The 17,337-nt window shown below is 34.8% G+C and overlaps 1 protein-coding gene across 1 annotated transcript in view; it reads left to right on the top strand.

The window, feature by feature from the left end:
* Positions 1-17,337, top strand: part of LOC101892363 (aminopeptidase N) — a 766,723-nt gene that overhangs the window by 504,770 nt on the left and 244,616 nt on the right. The window contains exon 6 of the mRNA XM_059122797.1: positions 14,437-14,620. Coding sequence (XP_058978780.1) covers positions 14,437-14,620 — 184 coding nt within the window. The remainder of the gene's footprint in view (positions 1-14,436; positions 14,621-17,337) is intronic.

Below are 17,337 nucleotides of genomic sequence, written 5' to 3'. Positions count from 1 at the left end.
TGTGCTTTAAGCGATTTGCAATAAAAGAAGCTTCTGAAGCAGGGTCAATTAATGCTCTGACAGGGTACGTAGTATCCTGGTGAACGATGTTCACAATTGCTGTGCCTAATAGGACATTTCGACTTTGGGTGGCATGAAATACCTGTCTATTAGAAGAGCTGGAAGTTAGACCTGAAAAAGCGGAGAGTTGAATGGAAGAAGCTACGTCCCTAACTTCAGAAGTTTGCTGCAGTGGAATTATGTCTATGTAATAGAGTGCGATGTCTTTTATTACATTTACTAAAATTTTATGGACTACTGCAGTGGTTGACTACATGTTAAGGGGACAAACAATCTAAACAACAATTACGTCGCCTAATGGTATTAACTCTTTCAGGAACTAAAAGTTTAAAAATTTTTTGGCATGCTCTGATATGATGCATTTGTCGTGGACATAGAATGCATGTTTTATTGGAGGGTGCTCTGGATGGCCTAGATGTTGAAGGTGAATTACGAGGCGTAAAATTAGGAGATCGGTTCGTATCAACATTCTTGAAATGTGAACGAACTTTTTCACTACTTGGAGGTTTGACAATATCAGGTAGTGGAAAGCAAAAAAAATTAAAATCAAAAATGTTTTAAAAAAATTAATTTAATGTTGAGTATGTAATAAACAGTTCGAAAATAAACAGTATGGTACCGTTCCGAGGTGGAGTGGTACACTTATGCCGGGCCGAACTTTGATTCCCTCCACCAATGAATTTGGCAATTCTCAAAAATAATAAAATCCGTTAAAAATTTTGTTAAAATCTCAAAAATTCCGAATGTAGCTGCTATATTAGGGTCTAAACGACGACATGGACCTGCATAGGTAACATTTGTCATAAGCCATTACAATATTCATAGTAATAATGTAGCTGAAATCATCAAAATACCGAATATCGGGAGGAACCGTTATATGGGGGCTATACGAAGACGTGAACCTTCAAAAACAATTTTCCACTTAGGCTGTAGTATCCATTACGAACTTCAAATACCAATTTTGAAAAAATTCCGGTGAATAATGTCCGTAAAATCATTAAAATACCGAACATCGGGAGGTACCGTTATATGGAGGCTCTACGAAGACGTGGACCTGTACAGACAATAACCTGTCATAGGCTGAAGCACCCACTACGAATATCAAATCCCAAATTTGAAACAATTCCGGTGAATAATGTCGCTAAAATTATTAAAAAAATTAATAATAAAAAATATTTTAGTGATACTGTACCGAAGCACAACGAGAATCGTACTGTACCGCAGTCGGAGCATTAAAAAACGTAGTGTACCGCAGTCGGAGCACCACGAATTGAAGTAGATTGATAAAATTTTACTCAAATGTATATTATGTCTGCACGACTTTTGTTATTGAAAATGGGCGAGGACCTACGTTTTGGTATAGCCCCCATATAAGGGTACCTTCCGATATACGGTTTTTGATGATTTCAGCGACAATATTCACCGAAATTGTTTCCAATTTGCTACTTAAAGTTCGTAACGGATACTACAGCCTAAGACAGAAATTTGTTTGTGCAGGTTCACGTCTTCGTATAGCCGCCATATAAGGGTACCTCCCGATATTCGGTATTTTGATGATTTCAACGACAATATTCACCGAAATTGTTTCAAATTTGCTACTTAAAGTTCGTAATGGATACTACAGCCTAAGACAGAAAATTGTCTGTGCAGGTCCACGACTTCGCATGGCCCCCGTAGTATTCGTTGCGAAATTAAAATACCAAATTGGAAAAGATTCCAGTGAATAATGTCGCTAAAAGCATCAAAATACCGAATATCGGGAGGTACCCTTATATGGGGGCTATACGAAAATTGTTTCCAATTTGCTACTTAAAGTTCGTAACGGATACTACAGCCTAAGACAGAAATTTGTTTGTGCAGGTTCACGTCTTCGTATAGCCGCCATATAAGGGTACCTCCCGATATTCGGTATTTTGATGATTTCAGCGACAATATTCACCGAAATTGTTTCAAATTTGCTACTTAAAGTTCGTAATGGATACTACAGCCTAAGACAGAAAATTGTCTGTGCAGGTCCACGACTTCGCATGGCCCCCGTAGTATTCGTTGCGAAATTAAAATACCAAATTGGAAAAGATTCCAGTGAATAATGTCGCTAAAAGCATCAAAATACCGAATATCGGGAGGTACCCTTATATGGGGGCTATACGAAGACGTGAACCTGCACAGACAATTTTCTGTCTTAGGCTGTAGTATCCATTACGAACTTTAAGTAGCAAAATTTGAAACAATTTCGGTGAATAATGTCAAAATACCGAATTTTGGGAGGAACCTCTATATGGGGGCTATACGAAGACGTGGACCTGCATATGCAACTTCTCTGTCTTAGGCTGTAGTAATAATTGCGAACTTCAAATACCAAATTTGAAACAATTCCGCTGAATAATGTTGCTAAAATCATCAAAATACCGAATATCGGGAGGTACCAGTTATATGGGGGCTATATGATAACTTGGACCCGCATGGCCTATTTACGAACTTAACCTGCCTACTGGCAAAATATACACGTGTGCAAAATTTTAGCCTTCTATCTCAATTTGTTCGAAAGATAGCGTGATTACAACAGACAGATAGAGAGACAGACAGACAGACAGACAAACACACAGACAGACAGGCGAACATGGCTAAATCGTCTTAGAATTTTACGCTGATCAAGGATATATATACTTTGTTGGGTCTGACATGAGTATTTCGAGGAGTTACAAACCGCATGACAAAATTAATATACCCTCAACAGTATGGTGGAGGGTATAAAAATATGATAGAACGCTTTATTATATTTCAGCACATGTATATTGTTTTCCAAATACCTTCCAATACCAAAAGTTCTACTCCAAATGACACACGGACGAAAACAAAATCTATATTAAAAGAGAAAATTTACATCGCTTAACAATAGTTTTTATTTCTAATAATTATCTTGATTTACAGTCTTTGTCGCCTGTTTTACACTTTTTGTTGTTAATGTAATGCAAGCTGTTTTTCTTTAGCGCCAATAATAATATAAACTTGATAAAGTTTAAATGTCAGGAATTGGCGGAAAGAAACTATGGCATATTTGACTATTACGAACTTCAAATACTAAATTTGGAACGATGCCGTTAAATAATGCCGCTAAAATCATCAAAATACCGAATATCGGGGGGTACCGTTATGTCGGGGCTATATGAAGACGTGGACCTACATGGCTCATTTTTTGACTTAGGATGTAGTATCCATTACGAACTTCATATACCAAATTTAAAACGATTCCGGTAAATAATGTCGTTAAAATCATCAAAATACCAAATATGGGGGTGTACCGTTATATGGGGGCTATACGAAGACGTGGATCTGTACAGATAATTTTCTGTCTTAGGCTGTAGTATCCATTACGAACTTCAAATGCCAAATTGGAAACAATTCCGGTGAATAATGTCGCTAAAATCATCAAAATACCGAATGTCGGGAGGTACCGGTTATATGGGGGCTATATGATAACTTGGACCTACATGGCCTATTTACGAACTTAACCTGCCTACTGGTAAAATTTTAGCCTTCTATGTCAGACAGACAGACAGACAGACAGATAAACACACAGACAGACAGACAGACGAACATGTCTAAATCGTCCTAGAATTTTACGCTGATCAAGGATATATATACTTTGTTGGGTCTGACATGAGTATTTCGAGGAGTTACAAACGGCATGACAAAATTAATATACCCTCAACAGTATGGTGGAGGGTATAAAAATATGATAGAACGCTTTATTATATTTCAGCACATGTATATTATTTTCCAAACACCTTCCAATACCAAAAGTTCTACTCCAAATGACACACGAACGAAAACAAAATCTATATTAAAAGAGAAAATTTACATCGCTTAACAATAGTTTTTATTTCTAATAATTATCTTGATTTACAGTCTTTGTCGCCTGTTTTACACTTTTTGTTGTTAATGTAATGCAAGCTGTTTTTCTTTAGCGCCAATAATAATATAAACTTGATAAAGTTTAAATGTCAGGAATTGGCGGAAGGAAACTATGGCATATTTAACAACTCTACAAAAGGCCTAAAGTTTTCGCCAGTTTGTATTTTTTTTTTTGTTTTCGAGGTTTTGAAAGTGTTCTGAACATATTCCATTAATTTTTATTCAAACGACTAACCTCAAAATAAGATTTGTTGCCTCAAAAATATGTCATCGGCCCCGTAGTTTAATGCTGCAATTGTATAGCAAGATGATCCCTTCTTATTTGATAAAATTTTTGATTCAAATTATTTATTTTTTGCTAGATATGTGTGAGGATATTAGATTTTTATCCCCAATCACCACGCATCTTTTTTCGATCCTGCATCTTTTCTTCCGAGTGCAGCGAAGATACAGGGTGAGATAAAAAAAACTGCAACAAAGTCAAACGCCATAACTTTTATATATATATATTTTTAAATTTTATTGAATGAAAGCAAAAAATGTCGAAAATAGCATCAAATTTTGAATAAGTTTAGATTTGTTCGTATTGTTCACCTTTGGCACGAATTATGGCCTTCTAATGGCCAATGTAACCGTCACACGCTGCCCTAATGCTGCTCTGCGGTATCTTGGCCCATTCCCCGCGCAACGCGTACTTAAGTTGATCGACACTTTGGTATTTTTTAGTGTCAACCTTGCTTTCCAAAATACTCCAGACACCATTGTCCAAAGGATTGGTATAAGGAGAATTTGGTGCGCTGGAAATGAAGCGAGGAACCTCGTTTTGTAACCATTCTTGAGTGGCGCGTGCTGAGTGCGATGGTACTGAGTCCTGTTGGAATGTCCAAGGTCTGCGGCCAAAATGTTTGCGTGCCCAAGACTTTATTACACCTTCAAGAATATTTTCGCGATAATGTTCGGCATTTATTATGATGCCACGGTCGATTAACACGAGCGGAGAGCGACCATCGGCTGTTATGGCGGCACACCATCACCATGTCCGGCTCTTGAGTTCTGGTGGCCAACCGAAGTTGCACATTTTCAGCTGACCTCTTTGGCAAGTAAACACGATCATTTTGTTTGTTTACAAACAGCTGGATAACGAATGTTCTCTCATCGGAGAAAACGAAATTCGGCAGTTCACCACTTTCGGCCAAGCGAAGCAACTCTTTAGCTCTTTTAAGTCTATTTTCTTTTTGTTGCGATGTAAGTTCTTGCACTTTTTGGAATTTCAATGGCTTTACCCAATGGATAATTGCGATATGCTCAGCTCACGAGCCATTTTTCGGCCACTGCTACGCGAGTTTCGATCAAGTCGCTTCTTTACTTTTCGAACCATTTCTGCTGATGTTGTTGTTTTCTTCCTTCCACCTCCTTGACGTCGGGCTACGCAACCAGTAACAAGGTAACGATCGATGGTACGAGACACAAGAGATTTATTCACATTTAAATGCTGGAGTGCTCTAACTATAGCCACTTGTGGTTTTCCAACCAAATATGAAGAGAGAAATCACGCTATCACGCTTAAACTCCATCACAAATAATTTTTTTCTGGAAAATTCTCACCAAAATGGTTTTGTACGCTTGTAAACAATGAGCTGTCATAATTTTAACAGCTGTCGGACGAGTGGCTTAGAAATGACAGCAGTCTGAAGTTGGATGCAGTTTTTTATCTCACTCTGTAGCTCTTAAATCATGTTGAACTTCACATGGACTTCTCGGTTCACTTCCTTAAGTTAAATAAGCAGCCGAATAACCCATTGCGGCACATTTTGACGAATTCATTACAATACGTGTGGATGGCAAGCCCCATAGGTCCCGACACAAAAATATACAGTTGTACCTTTAGGTCTCTGTTTTTTGGTTCTCTGGATTAGCCTGTGTATGATACAGCACAATTTTCAGCTGAAGCAGATTTCATAGCAAAAATTTCCATCCCCCTATTAAAATCCAATGATTACCGTTTGAGTTCGGGGAAGTGGCCAAACAAATCTACGCAATAATATCGAATCTTTTATTGCTACTCAAGGTTTGAATAAGGCCCGTAGACTTCATATTGGTCGGCTTATATCTCTGACATTGTATGCATTTTTATACCCTCCACCTTGGAGAGGAGGGTATATTAACTTTGTCATTCCGTTTGTAACATCCTTAAATATTCGTCGTAGACCCCATAAAGTATATATATTCGTAATCAGCATAAAATTCTAAGTCGATTTAACGATGTCCGTCTGTCTATCGGTCTGTTGAAATCATGATACAGCCCACATTATTTGACGTAGCAGAGCAATTCGTATTGTGTCTAGGATGGTTGGCATTGAAAATGAGATATATCGGTCCACGTTCTGGTATAGTCCTCATATAACGGTACCTCCCGATATTCTGTATTTTGATGATTTATGCCACATTTTTTCACGGATTTGTTTGAAAATTGGTATTTGTAGGTCATAACGGGTCCCTGTGCGTGTGGCAAAACATTGCATGTATAGGTCCACGTTTTGGTAATGCCCCCATATAAAGGTACCCCTCGATATTCGATATTTTGATTATTTTTGCCACATTTTTTCACGGATTTGTCTAAAAATTGGTATTTGTTGGTCATAATGGGTTCCAGCTCCGGTACCAAAACATTGCATGTATGGGCCCATGATTTGGTATAGCCCCCATATAACGGTAACTCCCAATATTCGGTATTTTAATGATTTGTGACACATTTTTCACGAATTTCTCTAAAAATTGGTAGTTGTAGATCATAATGGGTCCCAGTTCGTGTGGCGAGTCATTGTAATTATAGGTCCACGTTTTGGTATAGCCCCCATATAACGGTACCTCCCTATATTCGGTATTTTGATAATTTTTGTCACATATTTTCGCGGATTGGTTTAAAAATTGGTATTTGTAGGTCTTAATGGGTTCTAGCTCCGTTAGCCAAACATTGCATGCGTAGGCCCACGATTTGGTATAGCCCCCATATAACGATACCTCCCAATATTCGACATTTAAATGGTTGTTGTCAAATTTCTTCCAATGTTTCCTTTACCATAAGGTGGAGGGTATTAAAAGTTTGGCCCGGCCGAACTTAATGTTTTTTTACTTGTTTATATAGTAAATACCTTCTGAACGCATTTTGGCCAATAATATTGTGTAATTTTACTTATTGTCCTTTCCATTCCATAATGTCCAGTTGTGGGGATATCATGGAATAAATAAGATATTTTTTCGTATAAATCTCGGCACCCACTCTTACCCGTTCTTAAAATCTTCTTCTAAACAAAATCTATAAAGCCCACAATCTAAAATGATGTAAACACTTTGAGTATATCGCGATACATTTTCATCATTGGCTTCAAATGATGATATTATATTTTTCAAATCTGGATCTTCCATATGAGATTTCCGAAATTTTTCCCCTCCTTTTCGAGGAAAATCAATATCGACTGAGAAACACACGCATTTAATGTCGGTATCAGTGAATTGGATATAACAAGGAAGTCGTGAATGGGTTTCTGCTACATAATTATGACGACCGGGCGTATATTCTACTTTCAAATAAAAAGACTGTAACAGTAATGCTAATCGTGCCAAGCGTCCTGTGGAACTTATAAGATTGAAAAGCCACTTTAAGGGTTGTTGATCGGTTTGAACCAACACTTCACTTCAATTCTAAACTTTTGCACTACCCAAATTATAGCTAAAGCTTCTCTTTCGGGTGTTGCTTAGTTTCTTTCGCGGGTTGCAATAAACGACTAGCATATTCAATTGTTCTTTCAGACTCCGTTTCCCCTGGAGTAAAACAGCTAATAATGCATAATTGTTGGCATCGGGTTTTAATACAAAATAAAGATTTTTTACTAACTTGCTGCAAAATGGATGAAGAGTTTAACAACTTTTTTGATATATAGAGTGTCTTTTGTTACTTCTCACTCCAATGTCGTTCTGCACCATTTTTGTCAACACTGACAGTGGTGTAGCTATGATTGCAAAAGAGGAAATAAATCGTCTGTAACATGAATAGGTTTGCATAAAAGCGAGGAATTTCTTCGGGTTTCTTATTATTGGGCTTGTTTTTCAATGTCCACTTTTAATACGATTCTCGATAGAATATGGCCCAGATATTTTGTTTCCGTCTTGCAAAAGAAGCATTTTTCTGTTGAGATACAATCCAAATGAATTTAGACGATGAAGTGATTGCTTTAAGCAAGATAAATGTGACAAAAACTCTGATGAGCATATTATTATGTCATATACTCATATACTCGGTAAACCATTTTTGAATTTGTCGATCAGCATCTGGAATGTCGCCGGTGCATTTTTCTAAAACCAAAGGGCTTGCGGTTTTTATTTTATCCTCTACAGAAACTTTTATGTGTCAATAGCCAGAAGGAAGATCAAGAGTTTTCAATATGGTGTTGTTTTGGCATGCAATAAATCGTCGATTCTAGAGAGTGGATATGTGAACGTTACAGTGATCGCATTCAAATGGCGATATTCAACACAGAAGCTTACAGTTCCATCCTTTTTTCAGTTTCTTCAATTTTACCCTTAACATGTTTTCCATCTTGTGTTTTAATAAAAGTCTCATACGAGGAGGTTCTTTGTACCCTGTACTAATATAATGTCCTACTTAAGCTACATTGTTAAATATATCTTCTTCAGACATTAATAGATTATCCAACAATTTTTTTCCAATTTTGTTCAAATGTGGTCCCTTATTACGACGTAGTTTTATATCAACGGAATTATATGTTAATGACAGAAATATCTCATCACAATAAAGATCATACCTCGTTCTCTTTAAGGGGGGAAATAAATCAGTGTTGTTTTGAGTTTCCATGCCTTCAGGAACAGAGTTTTCGGATATATTATTCATGGATCCTGGAGAATGCTCATTGTTTCCTTATTCAAACCACGACAGAAATTCATTTAATTCCTTTGGTGTTATGTTTATCTTTTCGACCATCAATATACTTAGTTCAGAGGAATTCGATTTGAATGAGAATATTTTCTTTGGATCGTCTTTGAAATACTATGTATGTTATGCTAAATCCTGAACAATTCTACACTCTTATAAAAACCGATTCTGAGTAATGTTATATTAGCATACGGAAGACATATAAATTGTACAGTCTTAAAGCGATTACCAATAATTATATTTAAGGTAGTTAAATATACATTTTCATAATGTGGCATTACTTCCATATGTTTTCCCGCCTCAATCATTCTGAAAAAGTTTTCTGCTACATAATTTTTATCTTCTTTGTTTTCTTACCTATTTCCTGAAATGGTCATTTCTATTGAAAATGGAATGCAGGGGTAAGAGCAAGGAAGTCTGTTATATGTGGTATATGTATGACTGTGTTTGTATACCCTCCACCATAGTATGGAGGGTGTATTAAGTTTGTTATTCCGTTTGTAACACCTCAAAATATACATTTTAGACCCCACAAAGTATATATATTCTTGATCAGCATCCTCCACCTCCCGATATTGGGTATTTTGATGGAGGGTATTACCAGTTCGGCCCTGCCGAACTTACAGCTTTTTTTACTTCTTTAAAGTTGTACCGTACGTTTTGCTATTAGTGGGATTTTAGGTAGCAATACAAATGAATCTTTATACTTCTCCGCAATAATGATAGTATCAATCAAGTTTTTGTGTACTTTTTATACCCTCCTCCATACTATGGAGGGTATATTAAGTTTGTCCTTCCGTTTATAACTCCTCGAAATACTCATGTTGGACCCACAAAATATTTATATTCTTGATCAGCGTAAAATTCTAAATCGATATCGTATGTCCGCCTGTCTGTTGTAATCACGCTATCTTTCGAACGAATGCACAGTTTACAAGTAGGCATATTAAGTTCGTAAATGGGCCATGTCGGTCCACGTTTTCGTTTAGCCCCATATAATGGTACCTTCCGATATTAGTTATTTCCGCGATTTCATATATAAAGTTCGTAAAGAATACTACTGACTATGATAAACATTTTTAAATGCAGGTCCACGTCTTCGCATAGCCCTCATAATTCCCGATACACGATATTTTCATGATTTTTGTGGCATTATTCACCGGAATTGTAACAAATGTCGTATTTAAAGTTTGTAATGGGTACTACAACCTATGACAGAAAATTCTGTATGCATGTTCACGTATATGTACATTCCCAATATTACGGTACCTCACGATATTTGATATTTTAATTATTTCAGCAACATTATTCACAGGAATCGTTTCAAATTTTGTATTGGAAGATCTTAATGGGTACAACAACAAAATGTAGTATGCCTGTTCAAGTTTTCGTATATCCCCCATATAACGGTACCTCCCGATATTCGGCATATTGATGATTTTAGCGACATTGTTCACATTAATTGTTTCAAATGTGGTATTTGAAGTTCGTAATGGATATTACAGCCTACGGCATAAAATTGTTTGTGCAGGTCCACTTCTTCGTATTGCCCTCATATAACGGTACTGTTGCGAGAGACCTTAATAAGTACTCAAGCACTACAGGATATTCAAGGACACGGTTGCGAGATGCCTTAATAAGTACTCAAGCACTACAAGGATCTAGGATACGGTTGCAGGAGACCTTAGTAAGTACTCAAGCACTACAGGATATTCAAGGATATAATTGCAAGAGACCTTAATAAGTACTCATCATCCATAAGTTGGAGCTCTAAAAAATCGTAGTGTACCGCAGTCGGAACACTAAAAAATCGCAGTGTACCACATGCACCACATTAAAAAAACTCGAAGTCATAAAACTGATATAAAACACTAAGTCATACTTTGTAAAATATTTAGGTTTTTACACCTACATTCATTGATTTTTCGGTACCACAAAATAACAGGTAAATCATTTACATAATAACCGTTTACAACGCAACCAGTAAAATACCCTTTTTCGCGAAAAATTAAAAATGTCAATTTTCAATGGTTAAGTACAAATTATTATCACTTCAGATTTAGTCCTTTTTTTATTCTTTCTACCTATTCCCATATTTTTCTACTTTCCTCAAATTCGCAACCAATCTAAACATACATGACAAATAAAATAAATTCAGCTTTATTCATAATATTGAATTGTATTAGTAATTTTTGCATTTTCAAAAACATCAAACATCTAAATTTTCTCAGAAAATAAATAAATAATTCATTTACCACTCCACCTCTGAACGGTACAGTAACATACTGTTTATTTTCGAACGCTGGTGTAGAATGGATAAATAATCCTTGCGGAAAATTATTGTATACCCTTTTCAAAGATAGGAATTATTTTTTGTTATATTTTTTATTTTGTTATATTTCGGATTAAATCATATGCCAAATGACAAACGTAAAAAATAAATTATGGATCTTAAAGAAAACCTAACCGAACGATTGACGTTTTAGTTGGATAATTCTTTAAGTTTCGTTCCGAATAGGGAGAATAAAAACATATTATGCGCTTAGTTTTCTTGATATTTATTATTCGCCAGTTTTTACAACAATGATTTTTAATATTATAATGTTCTTTCATAAATAGCTTTTTGAATTGAATGATCAATAAGGGAGAGTAATAGTTTGTGATTAAGCGAAAACTCATTTGAGTAGAGATATAATAAAAATCTATTAGGGAGGATGAGTAAATAATTAATGAGTAAACAATTAATAATCAATAATTGTTATGCAATATAAGGAATGACTTTAAAAATAGGTTAAAATTAGCATTTAATATATGATGTAAATATAATCAAGATAAATAATGCTAATGTTTCTATATGCGGTTGCTACAATAAGTGATAACAAACCACATAAAATCCACCACTTTTGACTGAAACAGATTGAAACATAACTTCAAAATTCAACTACTGACGCTTGCGGTCAATTTTTTTTTTAAGTTTTAATATTATATTTTGTTATCTTTCTCGACTTCTAGAAGAAGAGTACAGTCTTGTTTGTGATGCGACCTCATCGATGGTTTATTGACGGTCCATATTAATTTTGGTTATTTTCGCTGACCATTATCCCGAGTGCAATTAGAACGAGGACTTTAAAAGCTTTATATAAACTAGGATTTTCTTTTTTTTTAATGAAGTTAAGAGCGAATTTAAAAAAAAATAAATAAAAAAATTAATAAATAAATAAAAACGAAAACATATAACATTTGGAAAGAAGCCTGAAATCTTTATTTGAGTTGATAGTACGGTCCATACATATTTCATGCAAATGTAGATCGCGACTGCGCCTTGGTCCATGGTCCATCCGCTTAGTCCAATTTGCGCATACTCTTTCCAACCTTTCGGCCGGTATCTCAGGAATAAATATTACAATGTTGTCTTCCAATACTTCAATTGAAGTGGTCTCGTTTATGTATTCATTTGTTCACCGGGGACAAAACCAACATCAGTCTTCTAATAAAATGCAAAAGAAACATTAAATGATACAGAAACCACATAAACAACAAATTAGTAAACATAAATTAACAACGAAACAATTTACAATCCCTTCTCATTTTCTGTGCTTAATATTCCGCGCATACTTGCCCAAAGGCCAAGTTCTACTTGTTCTGCAAAGAGTGTTGTATTTAATACGCCGTTAGAATAAACATAAGGAGTCAAGAAAATATAATGACACTTTAGGTTAAATAAAATATTTTCCGAGTTAACATAATTGTCATTAATAAATATAAAATTACACGTATACAAAACATTTTTATTGTATTCAACATTTTTATTGTGTACTACTTAAGTAAATAATATTGCATAAACTTTTATAAATGACGCAAAGTGATCTCATTGGGTTATTCAGTTTATAATTAGTTCTCGTATCAGACAATTTTAACGGTTCGAAATTACGAGTCTAAATACTTCATATCATACCATCTAGGCTAAATGTTTACCAAATTCTCAATAAGTCCATTGCAATGCGTACTGTGTGGCACGTGGCATCGACTTGTTGAAGGCAAAGCGCCTCCATATTTCACACAATTGCTACTCTTACAACTGCGGAAATGAAGAAGAGAAGGAAATGGTTCAACTTCTTCTCTGCTCTTTGCTTAATCACAAAGTCAGTTCTCAAATGTCTAATATCTTGAAAAAATATTATTGTTTGAAAATACAATACAAAATTTATTGATAAAGTTACAGAGATCCTGCAACGACAAATTACTAATTTAATTGGAAGATGCTTTTTAAACCTTTAAATACTTAAAAACTGGGTGTACTATTGTATTAAATATACACAAAATAGTAAACTAATATCAGACAATTATCGGTGGGAAAAAAATTAAATTTAGTAAAATAGTATAAAAACACTTATATCACAAAAACTTCACACTTTTACAAGCTACTGAAATGTGTATATTTAAAAAATCAAAAATTAAAACTACTAAGAACACAATAACTGCTAAAAAGATAAAACAAGTAAAAAAGCTGTAAGTTCGGCCGGGCCGAACTTTTAATACCCTCCACCATTTGGTACAAATTTGACAATTTCCAAAAAAAAAAAAAAAATAAAATCAGTAAAATTTTTTTTAAAATCTTAAAAATACCGAATGCCTATACGACAACGTGGACCTGCATAGGCAACTTTTGTCATAAGTTATTACAATATTTGTAGTATCCATTACGAACTTCAAATACCAAATTTGAAACAATTCCGGTGAATAATGTCGCTACAATCATCAAAATACCGAATATCGGGAGGTACCGTTATATGGGGGCTATATGTAGACGTGGACCTACATGGATCATTTTTTGACTTAGTATGTAGTATCCATTACGAACTTCAAATACCAAATATGAAACGATTCCGGTAAACAATGTCGCTAAAATCATCAAAATACCGAATATCGGGGGGTAACGTTATATGGGGGCTACACGAAGACGTGGACCTGCACAGATAATTTTCTGTCTTAGGCTGTGGTATCCATTACGAACTTCAAATGCCAAATTTGAAACAATTCCGGTGAATAATGTCGCTAAAATCATCAAAATACCGAATATCGGGAGGTACCGTTATATGGGGGCTATATGATAACTTGGACCTACATGGCCCATTTACGAACTTAACCTGCCTACTGGCAAAATATACATGTGTGCAAAATTTTAGCCTGCTATCTCAATTTGTTCGATAGATAGCGTGATTACAACAGACAGACAGACGGACATGGCTAAATCGTCTTAGAATTTTACGCTGATCAAGAATATATATACTTTGTTGGGTCTGACATGAGTATTTCGAGGAGTTACAAACGGAATGACAAAATTAATATACCCTCCATAGTATGGTGGAGGGTATAAAAAACTGCAACAGAGTTAAACGCCATAATTATTAAATTTTATAAATATATATGAAAAAGATACTAGTTTCATTCAGTTTTAATAATTTTTTTATATATTAGAGTTGATTTTTAGAATTCAATTTTATTTCTAGGAGACCCAATTCAGAATTCGTACACGACTATTTCGAAATCACTCCATCCATGTCAACATTTACGTTCGGCTTTGTAACGACACAATTGGAACAATTTCAAATGCAAAACGATGTGTCCAAAAACTACAATAAAATACCTAAAATAAACATATGGGCTTCGAAAGATTTACACCACAAATTGGAGGTATGTATTTTTTCAACAATAAAAACAAAACATAAATCTAATTCTACAATAGTTGCAAAAGAATATACTGCAATAAGAAAATATCTCGGTAGTAATTTAGAAGTCACGCCCATATATATATATATATATATGTATATATATATATATATATGTATCTTCGCTTTGGATATTTTTAATTTTTTACACGATTTTATACCATTTAGCACGATTTGAAATTTTATGTACTTTAATTTTTTTTGTCAAATTTAATTTTTGCGAAGTATGTTCATATCACATAAAAGTATTTATGAAAGAAAAAAGTCTGAAACCATCGATAGTATCAATAGTTTGCGAACACTAGCTTAAAGATTTAAGTGAATTCCCCTTTATCGCGTACAAACATTTTTACTGGTCAAAGCAAATGTGAATAGCACAAGCATTATATATTTGATTTAATAAAATAGACATAAATTCTTGTTTTTCACTAATTTTAATAGGTTTTAGAAATTTGGAACAAATCACCCATTAGGAACAAATCACCCATAAAATCAATGTCTTTTTTAAACGTTTTTTTTTTTTTACACGGCTTCTTCTGGAACCAATCTACCGTGTAAAAACAGACTTAGGTGTATATATATATATATATATATATATATATATATATATATATATATATATATATATATATATATATATATATATATATATATATGAAAAGAAATGATATATGATATATATATATATATATATATATATAAAGAAATGAGCGTGACTAAGTAGTATACTGCCAAGAAAACAAGGAAGTCACTTCCATGACCATTTCCTTACATTTCAGCGGCCTTAAAAGAATGCTAATTTTTTGAATGAAGTTGGGTCTTTTAACAACGACGTCTGCTGTCCGATTTGGTGAATATCAGTTAATATATTGAGATAAAATTAAGTAACAAAAGGTGGGATTGATTTTGAAAGAGTTGATGTCAATATAAAGTTCACAGGAACTACATAAAATATCTACACCATTTGAAACTGTTAACCAGCATATATCATTTTGAATCTAGACATTTTATTTGTGTAAAAAGAGAATAGAGTCCAATCTCCCTCTTCGATTGTCAACTCTATTCTGTTCAGATCCTGTTCGTAGGATCAATGTTTAAATGAGAAAAGAAAACCAACCGAATGGTTTGGCTGTTCAATTCTGATTTTATTTAAAAACAAGTAAAAAACATTAAGTTCGGCCGGGCCAAACTTTTAATACCCTCCACCTTAGGGTAAAAGAAACATTAGAAGAAATGTGGCAAAAACCATAAAAATTCCGAATATCGGGAGGTACCGTTATATGGGGGCTACACCAAAAGGTGGACCTATAATTACAATGTTTTGCCACACGAACTAGAACCCATTATGACCCACAAATACCAATTTTTAGACAAATCAGTGAAAAAATGTGGCAAAAACCATTAAAATACCGAATATCGGGAGGTACCGTTATATGGGGGCTATATCAAATCATGGACCCATGCATGCAATGTTTCGCCACCGAAGCTGGAACCCATTATGACCAACAAATACCAATTTTCAGACAAATCCGTGAAAAAATGTGGCAAAAATCATCCAATTACCGAATATCGGGAGGTACCGTTATAAGGGGGCTTTAACCAAAACGTGGACTTACACATGCAATGTTTTGCCACACGCTCAGGCACCCATTATGACCCACAAATACCAATTTTTAGACAAATCAGTGAACAAATGTGGCAAAAACCATCAAAATACCGAATATCGGGAGGTACCGTTATATGGGGGCTATACCAAATCATGGGCCCATACATGCAATGTTTCGCCACCGGAGCTGGAAACCATTATGACCCACATATACCAATTTTTACACAAATCCGTGAAAAAATGTGGCAAAAAAAAATAAAATACCGAATATCGGGAGGTACCTTTATATGGGGGCTATACCACAACGTGGACCTATACATGCAATGTTTTGTCACACGCTCAGGGACCCGTTATGACCTACAAATACCAATTTTCAGACAAATCCGTGAAAAAATGTGGCATAAATCATCAAAATACCGAATATCGGAAGGTACCGTTATATGGGGACTATACCAGAACGTGGACCGATATATCTCATTTTCAATACCAACCATCCTAGACACAATGTAAATAGCTCTGCTAAATTTTGGCCCTCTACGTCAAATAATGTGGGCTGTATCGTGATTTCAACAGACGGACAGACAGACAGACGGACAGACAGACAGACAGATGGACATCGTTAAATCGACTTAGAATTTTATGCTCATTATGAATATATATACTTTATGGGGTCTAAGACGAATATTTAAGGATGTTACAAACGGAATGACAAAGTTAATATACCCTCCTTTCCAAGGTGGAGGGTATAAATATGTTTCTTAAGTGCTACTGAAACTAATCTAACTAAACCTAATCGCAGCCACACAATTATTCTCATCTATTCTAATATTGAATGGAGAACATTGCAGGGCTGCTTGACATCTCATTCAAGTGGTCTTGTTCATCTACTGAACGCATCGATATATGTGCGTGTGGGTCATAACCAGTGTTGCCGTTTTGGGCGTTTCCGTCCAAATTTGGGCGGAAAAAAGATAAATTTTGTGGTTTGGGCGGATTTTGGGCGGATTTTTTTCATATTGGGTACAAAATTATTTTTTCATTGTTCATTGTTTTTACGTAATTTAATTTTTTTATTA

Source organism: Musca domestica, unplaced genomic scaffold (assembly GCF_030504385.1).
Source record: "Musca domestica strain aabys unplaced genomic scaffold, Musca_domestica.polishedcontigs.V.1.1 21, whole genome shotgun sequence".
Classification (NCBI taxonomy): domain Eukaryota; kingdom Metazoa; phylum Arthropoda; class Insecta; order Diptera; family Muscidae; genus Musca; species Musca domestica.
Note: the sequence above shows the minus strand (reverse complement) of the source record. Positions and strands in the feature narration are given on the sequence as shown.